At 46.9% G+C, this 19,591-nt stretch overlaps 1 protein-coding gene across 2 annotated transcripts in view; it reads right to left on the reverse strand.

The window, feature by feature from the left end:
- Nucleotides 1-19,591, reverse strand: part of TRAPPC10 (trafficking protein particle complex subunit 10) — an 86,892-nt gene that overhangs the window by 25,310 nt on the left and 41,991 nt on the right. Inside the window, exons 5-13 of one of the 2 annotated variants that reach the window (XM_082840184.1) lie at nucleotides 17,731-17,922; nucleotides 15,889-16,084; nucleotides 13,586-13,697; nucleotides 10,892-11,139; nucleotides 3,080-3,094; nucleotides 2,846-2,992; nucleotides 2,125-2,239; nucleotides 1,057-1,133; nucleotides 182-273 (exon numbers count right to left, since the gene is read on the reverse strand). In XM_082840184.1, the coding sequence (XP_082696310.1) occupies nucleotides 182-273; nucleotides 1,057-1,133; nucleotides 2,125-2,239; nucleotides 2,846-2,992; nucleotides 3,080-3,094; nucleotides 10,892-11,139; nucleotides 13,586-13,697; nucleotides 15,889-16,084; nucleotides 17,731-17,922 (1,194 nt within the window). The remainder of the gene's footprint in view (nucleotides 1-181; nucleotides 274-1,056; nucleotides 1,134-2,124; nucleotides 2,240-2,845; nucleotides 2,993-3,079; nucleotides 3,095-10,891; nucleotides 11,140-13,585; nucleotides 13,698-15,888; nucleotides 16,085-17,730; nucleotides 17,923-19,591) is intronic. The other variant, XM_082840183.1, reaches the window with a different exon arrangement.

The raw sequence follows: 19,591 nt of genomic DNA on the forward strand, positions 1-19,591 counted from the left end.
AGGGTAATAAGCTGAACTCACTCTGGTTTTCAAAGAAATTTTCTTAAGAAGTGATGACTGGTTAACAGTTCACATTTTTTGTTCTACAAGGTTATGTACACTTCATATTAGCTCCTACATAACAAACCTCTTACTACACGTGAGATGTCTGAAATTCAAAGAGAAGTTCAAAATCAATTACATGTAAAACTCCGCCAGATCCTTTCCAACGAACTTAGCGGATCGAATTCTCCCAATACTCGTATACATTTCAATGGTGGCATGGGACAAGTCCTGCGGAAAAGCAAAGAACCAAATAATTCTGTACTTTAAATTTAATGCTAGACAAATCCTACATTTATTTACCCAAGGCCGAAGCAAAAGACTTCCTTATTAATATAACATAATTTTTTACTTTGTATCTCTTTTTGTGTTATTTGAGTTTTATGTAATAGTGATTTATACAAAGTCATTAACTTGCACATAAACTATAAATCATAATAATAAAAGAAACGTGAACTCAGCAGGCACAGAATGATTTTTTTCAAAGTATTTTCCATCTGTGGGTAACATTTTTAATATTTTTCTCACATTCTGGATGACAGAGACAGTATTATAGACTACTGTCAAATACTGTTGAATTAACCGTGACTCGGGAAGGCAGACGGTCCACCGACGGTCTACTACACTGCTTTCTAAGACTGTCCAAACTTAAGTCCTTTAAAATCAAGTACAATAGCTCTGTTCAGGTTCAAATTGTTCCTCTGTACACAGAAAACCATTCACTATCCTTTCTCACAATTTCTGTTCTACTGAATGAGCAATAATACCATTGTGAACAAAATTATAAATATCCAAAGATGCTTTTATGCCTATTTTTGGCGCCATGGATACTAATAAACCAACTATTCCAGGTTTCATGCACAACTCCCTAGGGTACCAAAGAAACTTCAGAGGCCAACAAGAAGGAAGTTCCAAATACCAGCTCATTCCCAACTCAAAAGGTCACAAAGTAGCAAAGTCTAGTAGAGAGGGGCTTTCTGCCATGGGTAGGCAGGGAAGATTTGTAATACTTACTAAGTAGTGTTTTTCAAAAGCTTCTACTGATGATAACGCTTCTTTGAGTTTCTTATACGGACTCTGAGCAGTGTTGGCTTAAACAGAAAGAAATAAGAGCCCTTATTCATCTTCATCATGTCCAGTCATATGAGTTTACATTGCGCCTCGAATGTCACAGGTGAAGGACTTTGTCTGATGTTTATGGAAATCACAAACAACCCATTCCAACTGAAACTACGTTGTTACTTATTCTTGTCTAATTAATATACTCATGAAATAGTCTAAACCCTTCAAGTAATACTTTTATCTTTAATTGAGACTAGAATTTTTTAAGTACGTGTTACAAATCCTACAATGAATTAAATTACTTCCAAAATGATTTGATGTGGTCTCAGGTGGAAACAGTGTAATATACACATAGCGCATTTTCCCTGACAAACTGATTCAATCCAGCAAGAGGCCTCTCAGGCCATTAGGTATGCTCTACTTCAGCAACAGTTTTGTTAAATCATACTCATCACGGTGTTCCTACCTAAAAGAATTAGTAACGTTCCTTTCAAAGTGCTTTCTTACCTAGGGGGTAATTTACTCAATAAAAGGATTTGTCTGGCCATATCATTAGAAAAATAATCATCTGTAATTCAGAGGAAGATTGGTGCATTTAAACTTCACTGTGGTCTGTAAAAAGGCATGATCAGCTCATTGAAGCCTACAAGAAACTCAGACACATTTTTAAGAATCGCTACAATTTCTTTCTTTCTTTTTTTTTTTCTTTGGCCACACCGCACCGGCATGCGGGATCTCAGTTCCCTGACCACGGATGGAACCCACGCCCCCTGCAGTGGAAGCGCGAAGTCCTAACCACCAGACCACCAGGCAAGTCCCACAATTTCTTAAACTATATCTGACATTTTTTTATGCTATTAAAAGCTAAAATATCCTATGTATTAATCTGGTCAGCTAATAATGAGTGTAATTTCCCAAATGGTGAGTAATTATATCACGGAACCCAAATTATATGTGCCAGTTACAGCCGACATTCTCATTGCTTTCCACCACGTGGTACGGGGACATCTCAAAAAGTACCTGTTTCAGGCCGTTCAGCTCCCAAGCCCGCCAAAAGATCAACCGTCCTGTTGAGGTCTTCTGAGTTAGGTCCCTGTTCTGACACAAGTCCACACAGATAGCCCAAGGACTTTAGCTGTTGAGATAAACCCCAATTTTCAATTAATTTGCCGTAAGAGTCAGCAGAGAATTTACAAATTTAAATATGAAGTTAAAACCATCTAAATACTAGAAGAAATTTAGCTTTCCTATCCAAATGATTCTCATCAGGATATGAAAATATATCTTACTGGGATCATTTCAAACTCAAACCTTCTACGTAATAATCCTCAGAGCGGCTGGCGCTGGCCACCCCCAGCCTGTGCTGTTCGCCCACACTCGCCCAAGCTTCTTGCCCCACCGCAACCCCTCCCCCGGCAGGCCTTCCTGCTGCGCGCTCGGGACTACTGTCATTTTCTGCACTTCTGCACACGCTGCACGCTCACCCTGCTTTGTCCCCCCACCCATTCCTGGAGCAGAAGCCTGCCTTTAGCACGAGCGCAGCGAGCGCCTGATGTCTGCCAGATACAGCGACACTGGCAGGGAACGACTGCATCCACGCTGCTCCTAGACGCACCCTGAAGTAGCCAGAGCTGCCTGTGCAGGGACCAGGTGAGCAGCACTTCTCCAAACAGCTAACTCCGTCCCCCAGCCCCGCAGGCAGAGCCCCGGCCGAGGCTCACATCGGCACCGGGGCAGTTACCTTCTCTGTGGCGTAGCTCCACAGACCCACGGTGTGGGCGATGTTTGAGTCTATCTGTGCCCGGTCGCAACACCCTTCTATCCTCTGCAGCACCTCCAAGCAGCTCAGGAACACCCAGCAATCCAGGGCACCGGGCGGCACGGAGACCTGGGGGCACAGGCGCGGGCGTGTGAGGAGAGCGCTGGGGGAAGCACCTGCGCCCGCTTGCCCTCCTTTGCCCCTCCAAGCAGCTACCCAGTCTCTGCAAAACTACAGGAAAGAGAAACGGGACCTGTAGAGCAGGCCACCTACGGGAGGAAAGGAGCGATCTGTGTCCAAATACACTATTTGGTGTCATATTCTGATGATACTGAGTGACTTGGCAGGGATGTAACTTGCAATCATGTACTTTAAAAGCTTATTAACAAAAGAAGCCTACAAAAAGGCGACTGTCATCACTTAGTCTACATTTGAACGCTGGTCACCTCTCAGTTTAAAGAGCATATAAGGTGAAGGTGGGAGGCTAAGACCTCAGATGACCACTTGATCACATTTCAGAAGATCATGTTCAACGCTAGAAATCTAAATATTAAGTAAATATTAGATGATATTTAGGAATTGCTATTAATTTTTTAAGTATAATTATGTTTGTAAAAAAGAGCACCTGTTGCTTAGAGATACAATAAAATGTTATCAGAAATTCAAAAGCATCTACTATATGTGATTAATTCTAAAATGGACTTCTTTTCTACGTTTCAGTGTTTTTGACATAGGGATGCCTCACAGTCAAGGGCATCTTAACACTCACACTCGGCAGAGTAGACTGTCTTCTTGGTGGCACTAATATCATGAGGTATCTTACAACTGGTGTCCCAGCTTTGGTGAGACATGCTAATTAGTCCTATTCAAAGTGGGAAAGTAAGAGGTGCTGCTACATCAGGTGACAAGGGAAGAGCCGCATAAGCTGATGAGACTGACTTATGTAAGAAGGACTCCTTCCACACACCCTGAGCACAAACAAAAGGACGTGGCACCAACTGGAGAGAACAGAGAATGCTATTAAATGTTCCTATAAACGCTCAATTGCCCAGTCTTTGAAAAATGAGACAAACTGCTTAGATCCTTTGAAAAAAATCAGTATAGAAAAAAAATTACATGACCAGAAGCAACTTTCATCAAGTGGTACAACTGACTCTCTTGCCCAGAGTGGAGCAACCTCAAAGGGACGCACAGACAGCTGGTTGGTAGGATGCAGCTCGGGGACCCTGGACAGAGCACGTGCCTCCCCGCAATCAAACTGGGCGAGCTCCACAGGGCGCGGAGCCGAGGTGGGCGCACGCACTGCAACAAACACACGAGGGGTGCCAACAGCCCACAGGGTTCTCACCCAGGAGCCACACATCTACAGACAGCAGCAGCCCGTGTCCCTGGGAAGGCCGCCCACCCCAGCACCCACGCTGCCTGCACCTGGCAAAGAGCAAGCCCCGCCCCCGCGTGAGGGCCAAGCCCCGGCCGGAACCGTGCGGCGCGCTGGGCATCTCACAGCTCGCACACCCTAACAGGAAGGGCGCGGGCGCCTTTCCATGGGCTCCGGGTCCCTCTGGACAATTTCCTTCGTGAACAACAGACGTTTCAAAACTGACTCCTTATCACGCACCGTTTAGTTTTCTCCGAGCCTCTCTCTTCTTCTGCTATCAGTGTTACTGGTCACGGCAAGAGCCGCTTTACCATTTTCCAAGCATACAATTAAAGGCATGCTTTTCATTCTCTTTTGCTAAAACTACCTTTTTAAATATAACCCAAATACCGAAAAACTCAGCGTCCTAACGCGAACACTGACGGGGCCGCCCCGTTGGAGGGCCGCGGCCGCCACACACTTCCCGACACAACATCTGTGCTTCCTCTTGCACCTGTACACGAAATCAACAGGTAGGTATTCTTCGGTGTCTGACTGCTCCAGCTAAACTTTACGTTCATGAGACTCCGGGTTCATTTGTTCCCACTGCCAGACGCCAGTCTGCTGTCTGAACAGACGGCAGTCACCGTTTCCCTCGTACGTGATGGACATTTGGGTTATTTCCGGTTCTAGCAGTCACGAACGACGCCACCACGAGCATGCTGGCACTGTCTCCTGGACACCTGTGAACACCCTCCGTGCAGATCTGGGGGGAGACTGCCGGCTCACAGGGCACGCACAGGTTTGGCTCCAGCAGACACCGCCGAACCGTTTTCCAAAGTCGTGGCGCCAACTCCCAGTCTCCTCGTCAAGGAGGGAGTTCCAGCTCCTCCCCCGTCACTAACACTTGTCAGGTCTTTCCACTTCAGCCACTGGGGGGGCTTCACTGTGGTGGAAGTTTGCATTTCCCTATAATTAATGCGATGGGGCACCTTTTCATATGCCTACTGGCCATCTGGATAGCTTCATTTGCCTATTTTCTATGCGTCAGTCTTTTAAGCTGATCTGCAGGAGCTCTTCCCATATCCTGGGCAAGAGCCCTTCCTGACCGCACAGCTTGCGGCCCCGTCACCCGCTCTGTGGTGCTGACTGATGAAGAGAAGCTCTGATTTCCATGCACTTCCTTTCTGGCCAGTGTCTTTCTGTCCTGTTTCAGAAACGCCTGGTAACCTGAAGCATGTAAAGGTGCTCTCCCATATTATCTTGCAGAAGCTTTGTTGTTTTATCTGTCATAGAATAATAATCACTCGTGGCTGGCGTGAGACTCGGCTGACCCGGAACCGTGTATTCACTGAGTGAGTTTCACCTCATATACCCAGGCTCTACCCCAGCGCCTGGGCTCAGGCCTCGGCTTCCCCTCGGACTCTTCTCCACGCCTCCTCCTAGCCCTTCGCTTCTCTCCGCCTCCACCTCCAGGTCCTAACACCTTGCACGCGCCCCGGCTTCAAACCCAGCAACGGCTTCCCGACAGCTACAGAATAAAATCCAACCCTCCAGGTGACGTGCACTTTCAAAACCTGGCTTCCAGCACCTCTGGAGCCTCCCCTCCAAGCCCTGGCTCACCCCTTAAGTTCTAGCAAGACTAAGCTCCTTTAGAGTTCTTTAAGTAACCGTGAATTTTCTCTGCCTGAAACGCACTCTACTCTCTCTGCACCTGCCACCCAAGCCATGTCCACCTGGTGGATCCCGACTCAGCCCGTGAAAACCAAAGCTCCTCCACAGGGCAGGGGTTGGTCTGTCTCGCTCTCTGCTAAGAACACGGTGCCTAGAATAAATGCTTGCTTGGCACAAAACAGGTGCTCAACGAATAACTGCTGAACGAATGAATCTTTTAAAACCTAGCTCACACGAGACCACCTCTGCAGACCTTCCCTGGCACACGTTAGGCGCTGCCGACACGCTCACGCAAGCTGCCCCTCCCTGCTTGACGCCCCGCCACCTCCGAACATTCCGCTCTCACTGCCTGGCAGCCCCGGGCTCTGACGGCTGCTCACCTGCCGGCCCCACGCGCCCCGCTGTGGGTTTCTTGAGGGTGGGTGGGACCCATTTCCTCCGCATTTGCGGGCCCTCCCCCCACCACTGTGTTTACCACAGTGCCCAGCAGGTAAGCAACTGTTTCCTGAATGGAACTGGGCAGTTCCTCCTCAAATGCTTTCCCCGTTCCTGCGAACCACTGGCTCTCACCGGTGCTGACACCTTGGGCCGCTACCTCCTCCTGTCGGCTCCCGCTGCTCTCCCGGTTCAGGTTCTCAGGGCTCCAGGTCCCACGAGGACCCCACCTATCCACGTGGGGAGGAGCCCGGCAGAGTGTCTGGTACACAGCAAGTACTCGATGACCCCGAGGCCCACCCCTCGGCTACACCTCTGCTTTTGTCCTCTGCGGGGCCTGAACCTTGGAACAGCAATGCCAGCTGGGCCAGTGGCCTCTCATGCCCGGCACTGGCCTGTGTCTCTAGGTCCTGAAGAGTCCCGATCCCCCTTGGCCTGCCCTGTCTGTGAACATAATGAGAACCTAAGCTCATAAAAAATAAGTCAGTACTGAGGCGAACACATCAAAACAGAAATCCTCTGGGCAGTCATTGTAACAAAAATAAAACGGCCTTCTAGAAAATATCTTCCTTATATTGTTCTCGTTTACCAATCTGGTAAAGATTAAAATATACACACAAATTACTTTCTTTCTTACCATAGATGCAGGAAAACAGCACTGCTAGTGTGACTAAAAATGGGAAGATCTTTCTGGAAGGCAATTTGGCGATGTACACTAGAAGCGTTAAAGACACATGCATCCTTGAACTGGCCATTCTACTTGTATGAATGCACTGCATAAAGATGCCATACAAGGATACACACTCCTGCAACTGCAGACACTGCTGAACAATCCAAATGTCCGAAACAGGACCAATTAAATAAACAGCAGCTCTTCTCCAGACAGAAAGGCCACAGACCAAAAAGGGAACCTCTTGCTTTAGAATAAGCAATGACATATTCTTTTGTATATCTGTCTGTATTTTCCAAATTTATACAGAGAATATACTCAACTTTTGGTAAAGCGGGGGGAAATCTTTTAAATGTTGCAGACAAAAAGAAATACTCTGTAATGGAGTCACTGGAGCTCACGCAGAACTGACATAACTTTCCACGTGTTACTCCTTGACCCCAGCAGCTGTACGGGGTAGGTACGATTTCCATGTTCACACATTTGCAATCGGGGAGCTGGTCCCAGGCCTTAGGTAGCACCCCTGGGGTGTGACTCCAGGCCCCACCCCAGAGCTGGCATCTGGCCACCACAGTGCCTCCTACTCAGAGAAGATACTTTAAATCAACCGATCAGCCAACCAGGAAGCTACCAGGGCACGCTTTACAAGCCGCAAGAGCAAACACACACAGCATTTTCTGCAGAAGAAATGTTACAATGAGAAACACACAAGACGGCTGCAATACTTAGGCTTTTGGCTTTAAAAGGATGAACAACCGTAGCCTAACCCTAGAAGAACCACGTACCGGCTCAGCCTGCGCGTTGCCTGACGCCCTGGCCTATGTGCCGCGCGGCTCTGCCCGGCCCTGTGCAGCAGAACCCAAGGCTCCATGCCGGCCTCTGGCCGTGGACGTGACTGTGAACAATAATCACCAGAAAGCTAGCCAGACATAGGAAACGAGTCTAGTTTTGAGGGTACAATCAAATGTACAGGAAAAGTAAACAATTCTGAGTCTTGAATTTTCATTGTTTCCGTAAAAATTTGAAGAAACTCTAAGAATAAACTTTTCGGGTTAACTGCCAACTGCAAAGCTTAAGATGTAGCAACCCCCCGCCCCCACACTACCTAGACAAAGAATCTCAGCTGAGAAAGTTGAGAGAAGAATTCTGTGTGTGAAGCTCTGCGTGCCCTCTGCAGTGTCATCTTTTGAAAGAAAGAGCCAAGAAGATGCCAGTAAGGAGTGTCCTCACTTGCCTGAAGGATGACAACAGGCTGACTGCCCTGAACTCGCATCACCTCGTGGGTCCCCGACCCACAGGCAGCCACTGCTGGGCGCCCATCCGCAGGGCCGAGCGGGAAGGCGGGGGGCATCCCGTGCAAGCGGGCTGCTTGGGGCCCAAGCTGCTGGCCTCCGAGCTGCACTGTCGCCCTGCAGCTTGCCCCTCACAAAGGGTGCCTGACTCGGGACAGGAGCCAAGCTTGGGGCGAGAGCGGAAGGCACCTCTGAAGCACAGCAGACAGGACAGGGGGCCCCACAGGAGCGCCACGCCCGGGGCATGCCAGGCACCCGCCGGGACCAGCGACGGTGGCTGAGGAGGCACCTCAACGGGCCCGGCTGCCCTGTCTGCTGCCCTGACACCAGGGGACACCAAGCGGGGCACGGTCACACAGCACAAGGGGGACAGGGAACGGGAAGTCATGTCCTCGGGGACCACAGTGTGGCTCCCTCCCCAACTTCAGCACCCTGCTCGCCCTGCAGCAGAAGCAGACAAGCACCAAGAGAGGGGGAGCGCCTTCACGCAAGGAGCGAGGAAAGGGAAGAGCGCCAGCCGGGACGGGATCTGCAGGGAGCACCCGGGACGGCAGCAGCGCCCTGGATGACAGGCGTCCCGGCCGCTGCCCCCGCCCCGCTCACACCGCCCGCCACCACTCACTCGGTTCTCTTTCCAGCCAAGAGGGTGAAAACTGACCCATTCCAGCGACTTCTACAGAACTCGGGACACAGGCCAAGCCAGGGGACCCATTGCACGGCAAGCGAGTAGGACACTGTCCCCACACGTGGCAGGCAAAGATGCTAGTAGCATCCGCTCCGCACTGGCTGTCCCGGCCGCCTGCCTGGGAACTGAGTGTACCCCGTCCCCGGGCGCCCTGCCTTCCAGCTTCCTTAAGGCCTGGAGGGGAGGAGAAAGAAGTGTGGGCGGCACCCTGCTCCTTGCTGCAGAGCCAGAGGCCCCCCGGTGCTCCCTCGTCTCTCTGCAGCCTGGCAGTTGACTGACTAGTCAACCGTCTAAGGCAAGAAAAAGAATTTGAAAAAGAGAGTTTGTGACCAGCTGGGCCCAGCACTGAAGAGGCTGGCTCCGACCACTGTCTGTGGTTTCCCACACCTGCCCCCCATCTGTGCACGTCCTAAAAGTCCCTCCTGGGGTGACCCCAATTTGAAAGCGCCACGGCTGAACTGCTTGGACTCTAATACACATCCCATGTTTTTCCCCAATCCAGTAACAAGACAATATCTCTAAGTCAGTAAACTCTCTAGGCACCATGAACACAGGCGGCCCTGCCCCACTGATGAAGCAAAGCCCCCGCCCACCCCAGTCTGTACAGCTACACAGGAGTAGCCAAAGCAGATTATCGAAATCTACTCAGTGACAGGCAGCCACAAGAATATCATCTCAAGGTTGAAAATGTTATTTTTCCTCATACACTTGATTAGATGTCCAAGGAAAAAAAATAATTCGATAAAAAGTCTTAAATTCTCAAGTTTGTGACTCAGCTAGGCTAGGCATCTCTTCTTTAGAAATTAACTAAAACTGTTTCTCTTCATTTGGGTTTTAAAAAAAAAATGTGTAGATCTCTTAAGGCCATTTCACACTAAGTGTTGAGCCTGTTATTTAGTTTTCTAGGGAACACAAAACAGAAATTACTATAGTATGAAAACCATCCCTAGCGCCGGTTACCCTGGGTCTTCCGTAACTGTGCCCCTGCGAGCCCTGGTGTGGAGCACGACAGAAAGGACAGTAGCCTGGCTTGGAGGATTTGATTCTGTGCCTAGCTATGTTACTTATAAGTCATCTAACCACTTCCAGACCCACTTCCCTCATTTATAAAATGGAATTAGACCATCCACTTAGTTCTTTACCAGGGAATGGGGGTGTCTATGAATCCTCTGAAATTATATGTAACATTTTGTATTGCATATGTGCATTTTTCCGTGTAAAGAGGTCACTGAAACAAAAAGGTGAGAACCCTCAGACTGGACAGCCGTTAACGTTCCCTTACCTCACTAAAATGTTTATGATGCTACGGCAAGAAGAGTTCGGGAGCCCTGGGGGATATTAGTCCATAAAGACAATATTTCACTGTGAATAAACAACTTAAAGCGCCGCTGACTGTCTCTTTCATACACACACGCACACACGTGTTCATAATGTACCTCCATTAAGCTTCGTGCTACTAATTAACACGGCACAGCTTGCTGTGTGTCACTCACATTGTTACCGGCATGTTCATGTGCAAAATCATTTATCTGAAAAGACAGTTCTGAAATAAAACAAACGTCTACCTACAAAACCTAATTCTGTGTGTCCACCAGGTACATGTATTAATCTTTATCGGTGAAGACCAGCTCCCACAGAATAAGCCAAAGTTACCTTAAAAAGAAAGTGATCTAAGAGGCTCGCTTTGGGCCAACGTGAGTGAGCTCCACCGTGTTGAGAGCAGAAATTACATTTTCGAGCAATTAATTAATCAGTGTAAAGAGTAAGTATGCAAATAATATAGTAAAAATTAAGGACATTCACAAAAAGAAAACTCTTTCCTAAGCACATACAGTTCAATGCCTGGGATGGAAGATTCCGCGTTTTCTACGCCAACAGTCAGGAAGCGGGTAAATGGGGAAAAGAGACCACTCACTTCCAAGAGCTTCAGCTCCTGCACACAGCTGTGCAGCAGCTCTAGGGCGCGCTGAGCCACCTCCCACGGCCTCTGCAGGAAGAGGAGCAGGGTGCACTGGCGAGAGAACAGGTAACTGCGCAGATCTAACAGGGTGGCTTCTTGCCTCTGTATCAATCCGCGCTTCTCCATATCTATGGGCTTTCGGAGGATCAATCCATTCCAGCTCTTCACCGGCTGGCAGAAAAAAGTCAGCCAGTTGGCACCATCTAAACAAACACACATCGTGAAAGGCGCTGACTGCAGATTCCTCCACCTCACTGCGCGGGACCGTGAGCCCTAGTGGACCGACAGGCGGCTCAGCTACTGGATAGGCCCGAAGCACCGGCCCACCCCTCTGTCTGCGGGGACCCTGTCTAGGGATGCGGGACAGGGTGGTGACCGCAAGGACACCCACTGGGTACCTGGCACCGAGTGATGGGCACTGAGGGACAGGATGTCGGCCACGGGGCACAAGGCCGTACCAGGCCCAGAAGGTCCTGAGCAGGTCAGGATGCAATCAGAGGCGGCCAGGCTGAGGGTCAGGGACACCTCAGGCTCTGCGGTCAGCCGGCCCCAGGAGGAGGGGCGAGGCCCGGGCGGGAGCATGCTGAATGTGCTGTGCGGCTCATCTTCCTTCATTTCCGCACTTTTCCTGACTTATTTAAGCCTCACGCCTGTCTCAACTCAACCATGTCAATACCTGAGTCATGCTCCTACAGGAAGGGACGGCAGGCACAAGGAAGACGTAGTGGCAGGAAGCAGAGGAGAAAAATTCTTTAACTGTCAAAAATTTCCAATAAGACTCCTCGATTTTAACTTACAGCCCTAAGACTCAAATGTGATCTTAAAATAAATATAAGAATCTACAATAACAAGTCACTCAATCTTCATGAAAATTTTTTAATCTACCCATCTCACTCCAAAAGAGAGGTGTCACAGCCACCTAATTCTACATTCTCTTCAGGAAGTGACTCACACTGGCACACTTACGTTACCATATGGCTGAAGTGCCAAACACAGCAGAGCATCCTTTACTGATCTGAACTTAGACTCAGCTGATTCAGTGCCCACTAAGCGAGGTGACCCCTCCCCAGCAGGTCCCTCTGCCGGGGCCCCCATCCCCAGCACTCTCCTGGCTCCCCCCACATTTCAGTCAGGCCTCTCCTCGGAGAGCCTCCCAGGCCATCTGTCTGACACTAAACAGCACCTACCGTCACCCTACCCCTGCACCCGTGTCCTCTTCTGCAGGCCACACTTACTAGTCTCACTACCTGACTTCAAGTCACACTTTTGTTTTTCTGTTTCTGTTTCCCCTTCATGTAAACTCCATAAAAGAAGGAATTTTGTTTTGTTCCCTACTGTATTTAGAACAGGGCCTGGCACAGAGTGGGCTCTCAGGAAGTATCTGTTGTATGAATGAACAAAAATGAACAATATTATTTAGCTGCTAAAGTTGGTCCAGGCTTACTTTTGGTTTTAAATTGCCCCAGGTTTATTTTAAAACTGAGAGAACAAAGAAATTATGTAAAACATAATGTAAGAAACATGTGAGCTATCTGAGATATATATGTATAATATGGATATGTAAGATATAAGAAGTGGAATTTTACCTCTTCTAAATTTTTAAAACTTAATTGGTGAATACTTTGCTTTGGTTATATGCTTATGTTTGTGTCTCAGCAAAGTAAGGAGATCCAAACCTGAACTGCATGAAAACTGTTTTGGAGTGGGACTCAGTGGGTGACATTTCATCACTCCCAGAACAAGGGCGGTGCCCACAGCCCACGCTGACTGTCCCAGCACCTCACTTCCTACAGGTCTCCTAGCAGACACTACGATCGCTCCTTGGAATCATGCCTTTCTTCAGACACTGTGACAAGGGTTCTCAAAAGAAGCCCCAACAAAGATGTCTATCACAGCACTGCTTGTGGTAGCAAGAGCGGAAACAACCCAAATGTCCAACACCAGTGGGCTGAATAAAGTCTAACGAATCCACACCATGAAGCACTCTGCAGCTCTTATCAGAAATAACTGAGAACCTGATCTGTTAGCTTGAAGAGATGCCTGTGATGGACTGTTAGTAAGAACAACAAGCTACAGACAAAGGTCATGATAATATGATGCCATTTCCGTCAAAATAAATATCAAGCAAAGAACAGTGAGCACAATTATAAACTTTTTCTTTGTATATGGGTCACTGTGCTAGTTTTGTATTTTTAGAAGACTTTAAGACATCATTTAAAAGTTTAAAAGAAAGATGGACACCCTTTCCAATGGTGTCATGTAGGACTCACTGTAATGAACTCTCACATATTACAAAGACAACCTCTCAACAGAAGTAAAAGATTCCCACGCTTATGCTAGCAAGGAGGCACAGAATCAGAAGCATCACTAGCCAGCTGTAGGTTGTAGAAATGACACTTCATATCTAAAAAACAACTTCTTAGACACTTTCATTCCTCAAGATTCTTCTACAAGTGTAAGTGACTAATTCTTAATTCTCATTTCATTTCCTATAGGAACCATGGGAATATACTGTATACAATGTTTTTTAAAAAACAACAACAAAAGATGATTTAATCATTAGGTAAATAAACAGCAGCTTCCATACTATTCAAAAGTGGGGAAAGCTATGTTGAGAAAAGAATTTGTTTCTAAAACTTCATTACTCACCCCCAGCACCAAAGTTGACAACATACTGAGAAAACAGAGCATCCAGTTCATCGTACTGCACCAGGGCATCTTCAAACTGCTGTAGCATCTCAAAAACAAAGGCAAGTTCCTCCTATTTACCCAAAAAAAGTTAAAAAACAAAAGCAAAAATATAAATCAGTGTTTTGAAACAAGTAGCTATGAAAGATTACAACAGAGAAAAGCATGCAGCATAATGAATAACGCTTGTGCTATACCAAGAAAAGATCAATTTAATGACCACACATGTCAACCTTTATGCACACACAGAGAGAAGACCAGAAAGAAGCAGGGAACGACCAACATGATCCCCAGAGTCTCTGCGTGACCCACCAGCAGACTGGGCCTGACTGGTCAGCCTCTCGTCCTCGGTATTTCCCTTGCCCCCAGACACACACGTTTTCAGTAGAATTCTGCTGTACGGAGGAGCAGAATCTTCCCTCCAATTACCTATTTATTTATATCTATATAGACTCATGGACATGAATTTTACCCCACAGGTTGAAACCCAAGTCTGTTAGTACTTATTCTGCTGCACAAACTGCTCCCACTTTGGCCACTGAGGGGGCTCCTGGAGGTGGTGCATACCTTCTGCTGACAGACCTCCACCTTCCTTGTGCACCTCTTAACTTTCTGGTTCTACACGATACTGTATTTTCCCTCCATCAGCCCTGGAATCAACCGCTTCCACAGGAGCCCTGGCACCTTTTATTGGAGAATGCAGTTTAGAAACCAAGATCTTGGCACTGAGTGTGTTCATTGCTACTGAGGTGTCATTTTTTTCTAGGCCCCATCAGAGGAGAGAGCAAGGAAATATATGTGTATGTATTAACCCTCACCTACACGTACCTCTGTATTTGTGAATCTATCTAGGCCAGCAGCCTATCTAGGCCAGCAGCCATCCAACCATGGGTTCACACTGATTCTAAACCAGCACCACTGGGTTCATTTAGACTCCCTCTTTCCTGGTTTGTTACTCTTAAAAAATAAGTTTAATAAGCTTGAAGGGTAAAGAGACAGGGAAATCTGAAAGATCTGTCATTGGTCAATCATACAGGGAATTATGAACACATTCAAATTCCCTTAAGTGACCAAAGTCATCCAAATACCACTAAGACAGAAGCATCAGAATAAGAGATAAACTTCAAAATTTCTAATGAGAATTGGTCTTTTATTTATTCAAAATGCATTATTTCTTCAGTGATTAATATACAAGTGATGTTTAAACATGAAAATTACACTTTTTCAGTCAAAACATGGTGAACAAGAACAAGGAACCCAAAGAGCAACATTCTTATCACTCCGCAGTGTTAAGAAGGTCTCCTCCCCCAAACTACTCTATTACACATCACTTTGTTCTCTTAAGGCTTTTCTTCTTAAAAGAGAAAGAGTTGGGACTTCCCTGGTGGCACAGTGTTTAAGAATCCACCTGCCAATGCAGGGGACATGGGTTCGATCCCTGGTCTGGGAAGATCCCACATGACGTGGAACAACTAAGCCTGTGAGCCACAACTACTGAGCCTGTGCTCTAGAGCGCGCGAGCCACAACTACTGAGCCCACGAGCCACAACTACTGAAGCCCGCGCACCTAGGGCCCATGCTCCACAACAAGAGAAGCCACCACAATGAGAAGCCCGTGCACCGCAACTAAGAACAGCCCCTGCTCGACACAACTAGAGAAAGTCCGCCCACAGCAACAAACACCCAATGCAGCCAAAAATAATAATAATAAAAAATAAATAATTTTTTTTAAAAAAGAGAGAAAGAGTTGATTACAGACCATACTTTTGTAAACTAGAGTAAAGAAACCAGCTTAAGACAATCTTTTATTGGAACCCAAGGTTCTAAAACAAAACTACAGAGGAAACGTTCTTGGGAAGTCATAATTTAATCACAGCGCCAGGCACGGAGTGGACGTCTTTATCATCAGGATCATCACGCCTGCTGGGACTCCTCTGCCTAAGCCATGTCCACGGGAGACACCCCAGGAGGCCCGAGACACTAACAAAACCAGAAGGACTCTGGGAACAAGGCCATTTCATAAAAGGCTAGATGCCAAGCTCTGAAGCAGCAGGGCAGCTGACAGAATGATTACTCAGCAGACCTCTCTGATCCTCTGCTTAAGAAGCCAAGAGGATGAAGCATCATTTGTTACCTACCGTATTGTCTTTTGGTTTTAAAAACTATGTCAATATGAATTACCAAGAGAGCTGCCTTATTCATAAAGAATGAAAGGGAACGAGAGAAGAAGGAAACAGCCTAGTTCTATATAATCAGCCAAGTACCTGCACCATGAAATAGTCACAGAAGCTCCAGCCTGGCTCAGTCCTCTTCTCCCTCAAGGTTCTCATGTCATCCTCAAACTTGCCTAGGTTTTTGGTAAAAGACATAAGAAGCAATGTCCTGAGTTTGGTCAGGAAAGCATTCCAGGATTCCTGAGTTCGGGAGGAGTCCTTCAAGGGGTCGGAGAGCACGACACACCTGTGGAGAGATGAACGGACTGTGGAGAAACCACCGCAAGCACAGAACCGCTGCCCCCGCCCGGCTACCACTTTCCTGGGGCGCAGGTTGGCATCCTCCCTCCCCTTCCTTCCTTCCTTCTTTAATGGGTAGAAAACATTAGGCAGGTGGTGAGAAATCAGATCGGGAAAGGCTTCATCGTGAACTGATCTAATGCCACATGAGCAGTCAATGCTGTTCCCAAGGGTGCTGCTGTAGAATGGACTGGGAAGGGGGAGAGGGATTCACGATGAGTCTTGAGTCTTAGATCCTGTCCCAGGGCTCTCTGGAAAATAAGCTGATCGTATCTCACTCAGTTCCCAAACCCCATTTGCCCTGCCCCCTTCAAAAACCTTTTGGTTCCTTGCAACTGACAGACTAAAATTTAGATGTTTTCACATGGCACACGAGGCCCATGACAACACGGACCAACCCAGTTGTCCAGCTTTGGTTCCTACTATCTCCAGCTCAAGCCCGCTCAGCTTCTCATGCTCTCCCGTCTTTTTACCCAGCACCTTCCCCGCACAGCCTTGCTCAGCTGACACACCCTCACTGAACCTCTCCCCCAGCCTCGCCCCTGCTGCTCTGTGCTTGGACCCACTGCGATTCCACGACCACAGCAGTCAGTGCGCCCTGGAAACGCCTCCTCTCTTTGCTGGTCTGTTTCTCCCACCAGACTGTGAGCGCCTCGAGAGCAGCGTTAATAAATACTTGATAAATAAAGGCTTAGAAAGATATTGCTTAACTTGTAGGTATAATACAATTTCACTACAAAAAGACTTTGTATGCATGGTGCAAATATATCAAAGGCATAAAATTACAAGTGTTTCCAATGGATTTGGAAAAGGCAGCACATTCATCCGAGAGATTGGAAAAGGTAACTTTCTTTATCCTTGATAACAATAATTCAGAAAGATGAATAAATCTGAACTCAGAAATAACTTTTAAATATTGATGCTATGAGTTTCAACATTCCTCCTCTGTAAATATTTTACCTGAACTACCAGCAAGTAGCAAAATGCACAGATTCTAAGTTTCATTTTCTCTGAGCTCCATCATACCTCTTGGAGGGAGGACTAAAGCTATGGATTATAAATCAGTGGACAAAGGGTGAAACAGCCATAGTCTAGGTGGTCCACCAGGTGAGTAATCAGTACCAAGAAGAAAATTTTTAAGTCGGTGGCCGGCTTTAATCCAGTCATTCCATCCCCACTAGATTCTGTTTCTTCCCCTGAAAGATAAAGGGGTCCAGTCAGCTCACTCCTAAGCCCCCTCCCTCAAAGGACTCACATGTATTTATTCACTATATGAGCTGCGAGGGTCTATCAGCTCAGTAGTTTCTCCTTAAGGCGTTCTCAAGGATTATAATCCCTGTTTATTCCTGACCAGACACAGAGTTCTCTATACCTACAAGGGGTAGATGAAAAAGGAAACTGACACAAACACCAATCACCAAAACGATGTTTTCCTTCAGTGACCTGGTGCCTATCAATCAGACAATATATTCATTACACTCTCTATCCCTTACTATGCCCTTCAACATTTACTGTTTCTACTACATCTTCTTCTTCTCTTATTAATTAATACAACAAACTATGCTTCAGAAATTCACATCGAGCGCAGTTAACTGAGAAAGGGAGAACCCCAAACAGCTCCTCAAGTCAGGCGTGGTGGAGTCTGAGCTGGAGTAGAGCAGCGTCCACATGGCACGCGGCTGCATGGCAAGGAGCTCCAGGCCGGGGTCTCCACCAGTCACGGGGACGCTGCTGGCACAGACAATTAACACACGACCCTCTGCTTCAGCAACACTTAGCAAAAGCCTGAAAATGCATAAAAACTTTCACCAAGCAATTTTCCTTTTAGAGAGTTATCCTAAGGAAATAATGAAGGATGTAGATAACATCTGAGCTAGAATGATGTTTATAATTTTACAATAATAAGTAAGCAATAACTTATAAGTCCAGCGGAGGACTGTATAAATAACTTATAGTGCATTAATACTATGGACTACTATATACTAACTAACAATAATAGTGTAGAAATACATTTACTGTTCAAAGAAAACATTCTGTATTAAGTGAAATCTATACTTTTAAGTACAGACTTGTCAAAGGTGGCTTTGCAAATTCATGAAAATCAAAATGTTAGAAGGCATCTCTAAATATTGAAGATGAAATGTTAAAAATTTTAGTAAGTTAAAATTTTCGTATAAAGAATAATCATTAAAAGCAAGTTAGTTTTAAATGGGCCTAGCAGAAACATACTTTTGGAAATTAGATAAAATTATAACGTAGACAAAAACAATCAATAAGCACTTCAAAAAAATTATTACACAATTTGAACTTTTCGTAAGCTTAGACTAACACACCCCATTAGTACCAATTTATTTACTTAACAAAATCCCAAACAAATATGATTTCTTTTGTTATATTAAAAACCACTCAAGGACTTCCCTGGTGGTGCAGTGGTTAAGAATCTTCCTGCCAATGCGGGGGACACGGGTTCGAGCCATGGTCTGGGAAGATCCCACATGCCGCGGAGCAACTAAGCCCCTGCGCCACAACTACTGAGCCCACACACCTAGAAGCCCGTGCTCCGCAACAAGAGAAGCCACCGCAATGAGAAGCCCGCACACCGCAACAAAGCGTAGCCCCTGCTCGCCACAACTAGAGAAAGCCCGCGTGCAGCTACGAAGACCCAATGCAGCCAAAAAATAAATAAGTTAATTAATTAAAAAACAAAACAAAACAAAACAAAAAAACACCACTCAGAGGCCATTCGGGTTTGACTTTGGGCTCCCCCCGTCTCAGCATTCCCTGAGCAGCATTCCCTGCGGCCCACTTCCCCTCAGATGGTAAAGCTGCTCTCTTCCCTACAGGCCTTACGGCCGTCCACTCTTCTTTCAGAACGAAAATGTTAGTACACCTAACCACAGAGAGGAAAAGGACACTCAGTAATGGAGCACCTAGCAGAATGTTAAACTGATTCCTTTGAGATAACTAATGTATGAATAACAGACCACAGAAAAAAATCCCCAGAAGTCCAGATTGAGTGAGATTTCCCTAAGATAAAGTGTAAGCTCAACCATCTAACTCAAACTTTAAATACAGCAAGTCTGAACATGACTGTGTACCCAGCATTGTGTGGAACACAGAAAGGAAGTCCACACGTGGCTCCCTCCCCGAAGAACTGTCAGCTCATCAGGTGGACCTGACACGGGATGCGGTCAAGTGGCAGCCACGTGGCAGGGTCTGGTTGGGACTCCTGGCCGCACACACCCAGGATCTCTTCCCTTAACTCCTCGCACGTCCTTCATTTCTTAGCCCCCAGAGCAGGCCAGCTCCCCTACTCCCAGCTCTTGCCGCACTCTGGAACCTTCTGTCTGAGCATTTGCCACTGCGGTGACCACAAGTGTGATGACTTGGGTGTGAAGTAATGCCCGCCTCTGCCGCTAGACCACGCAGTATCAGAGCAGGGGCGAGGCTCACC

Source organism: Leucopleurus acutus (genome assembly GCF_964270905.1).
Source record: "Leucopleurus acutus genome assembly, chromosome: 5".
NCBI lineage: Eukaryota > Metazoa > Chordata > Mammalia > Artiodactyla > Delphinidae > Leucopleurus > Leucopleurus acutus.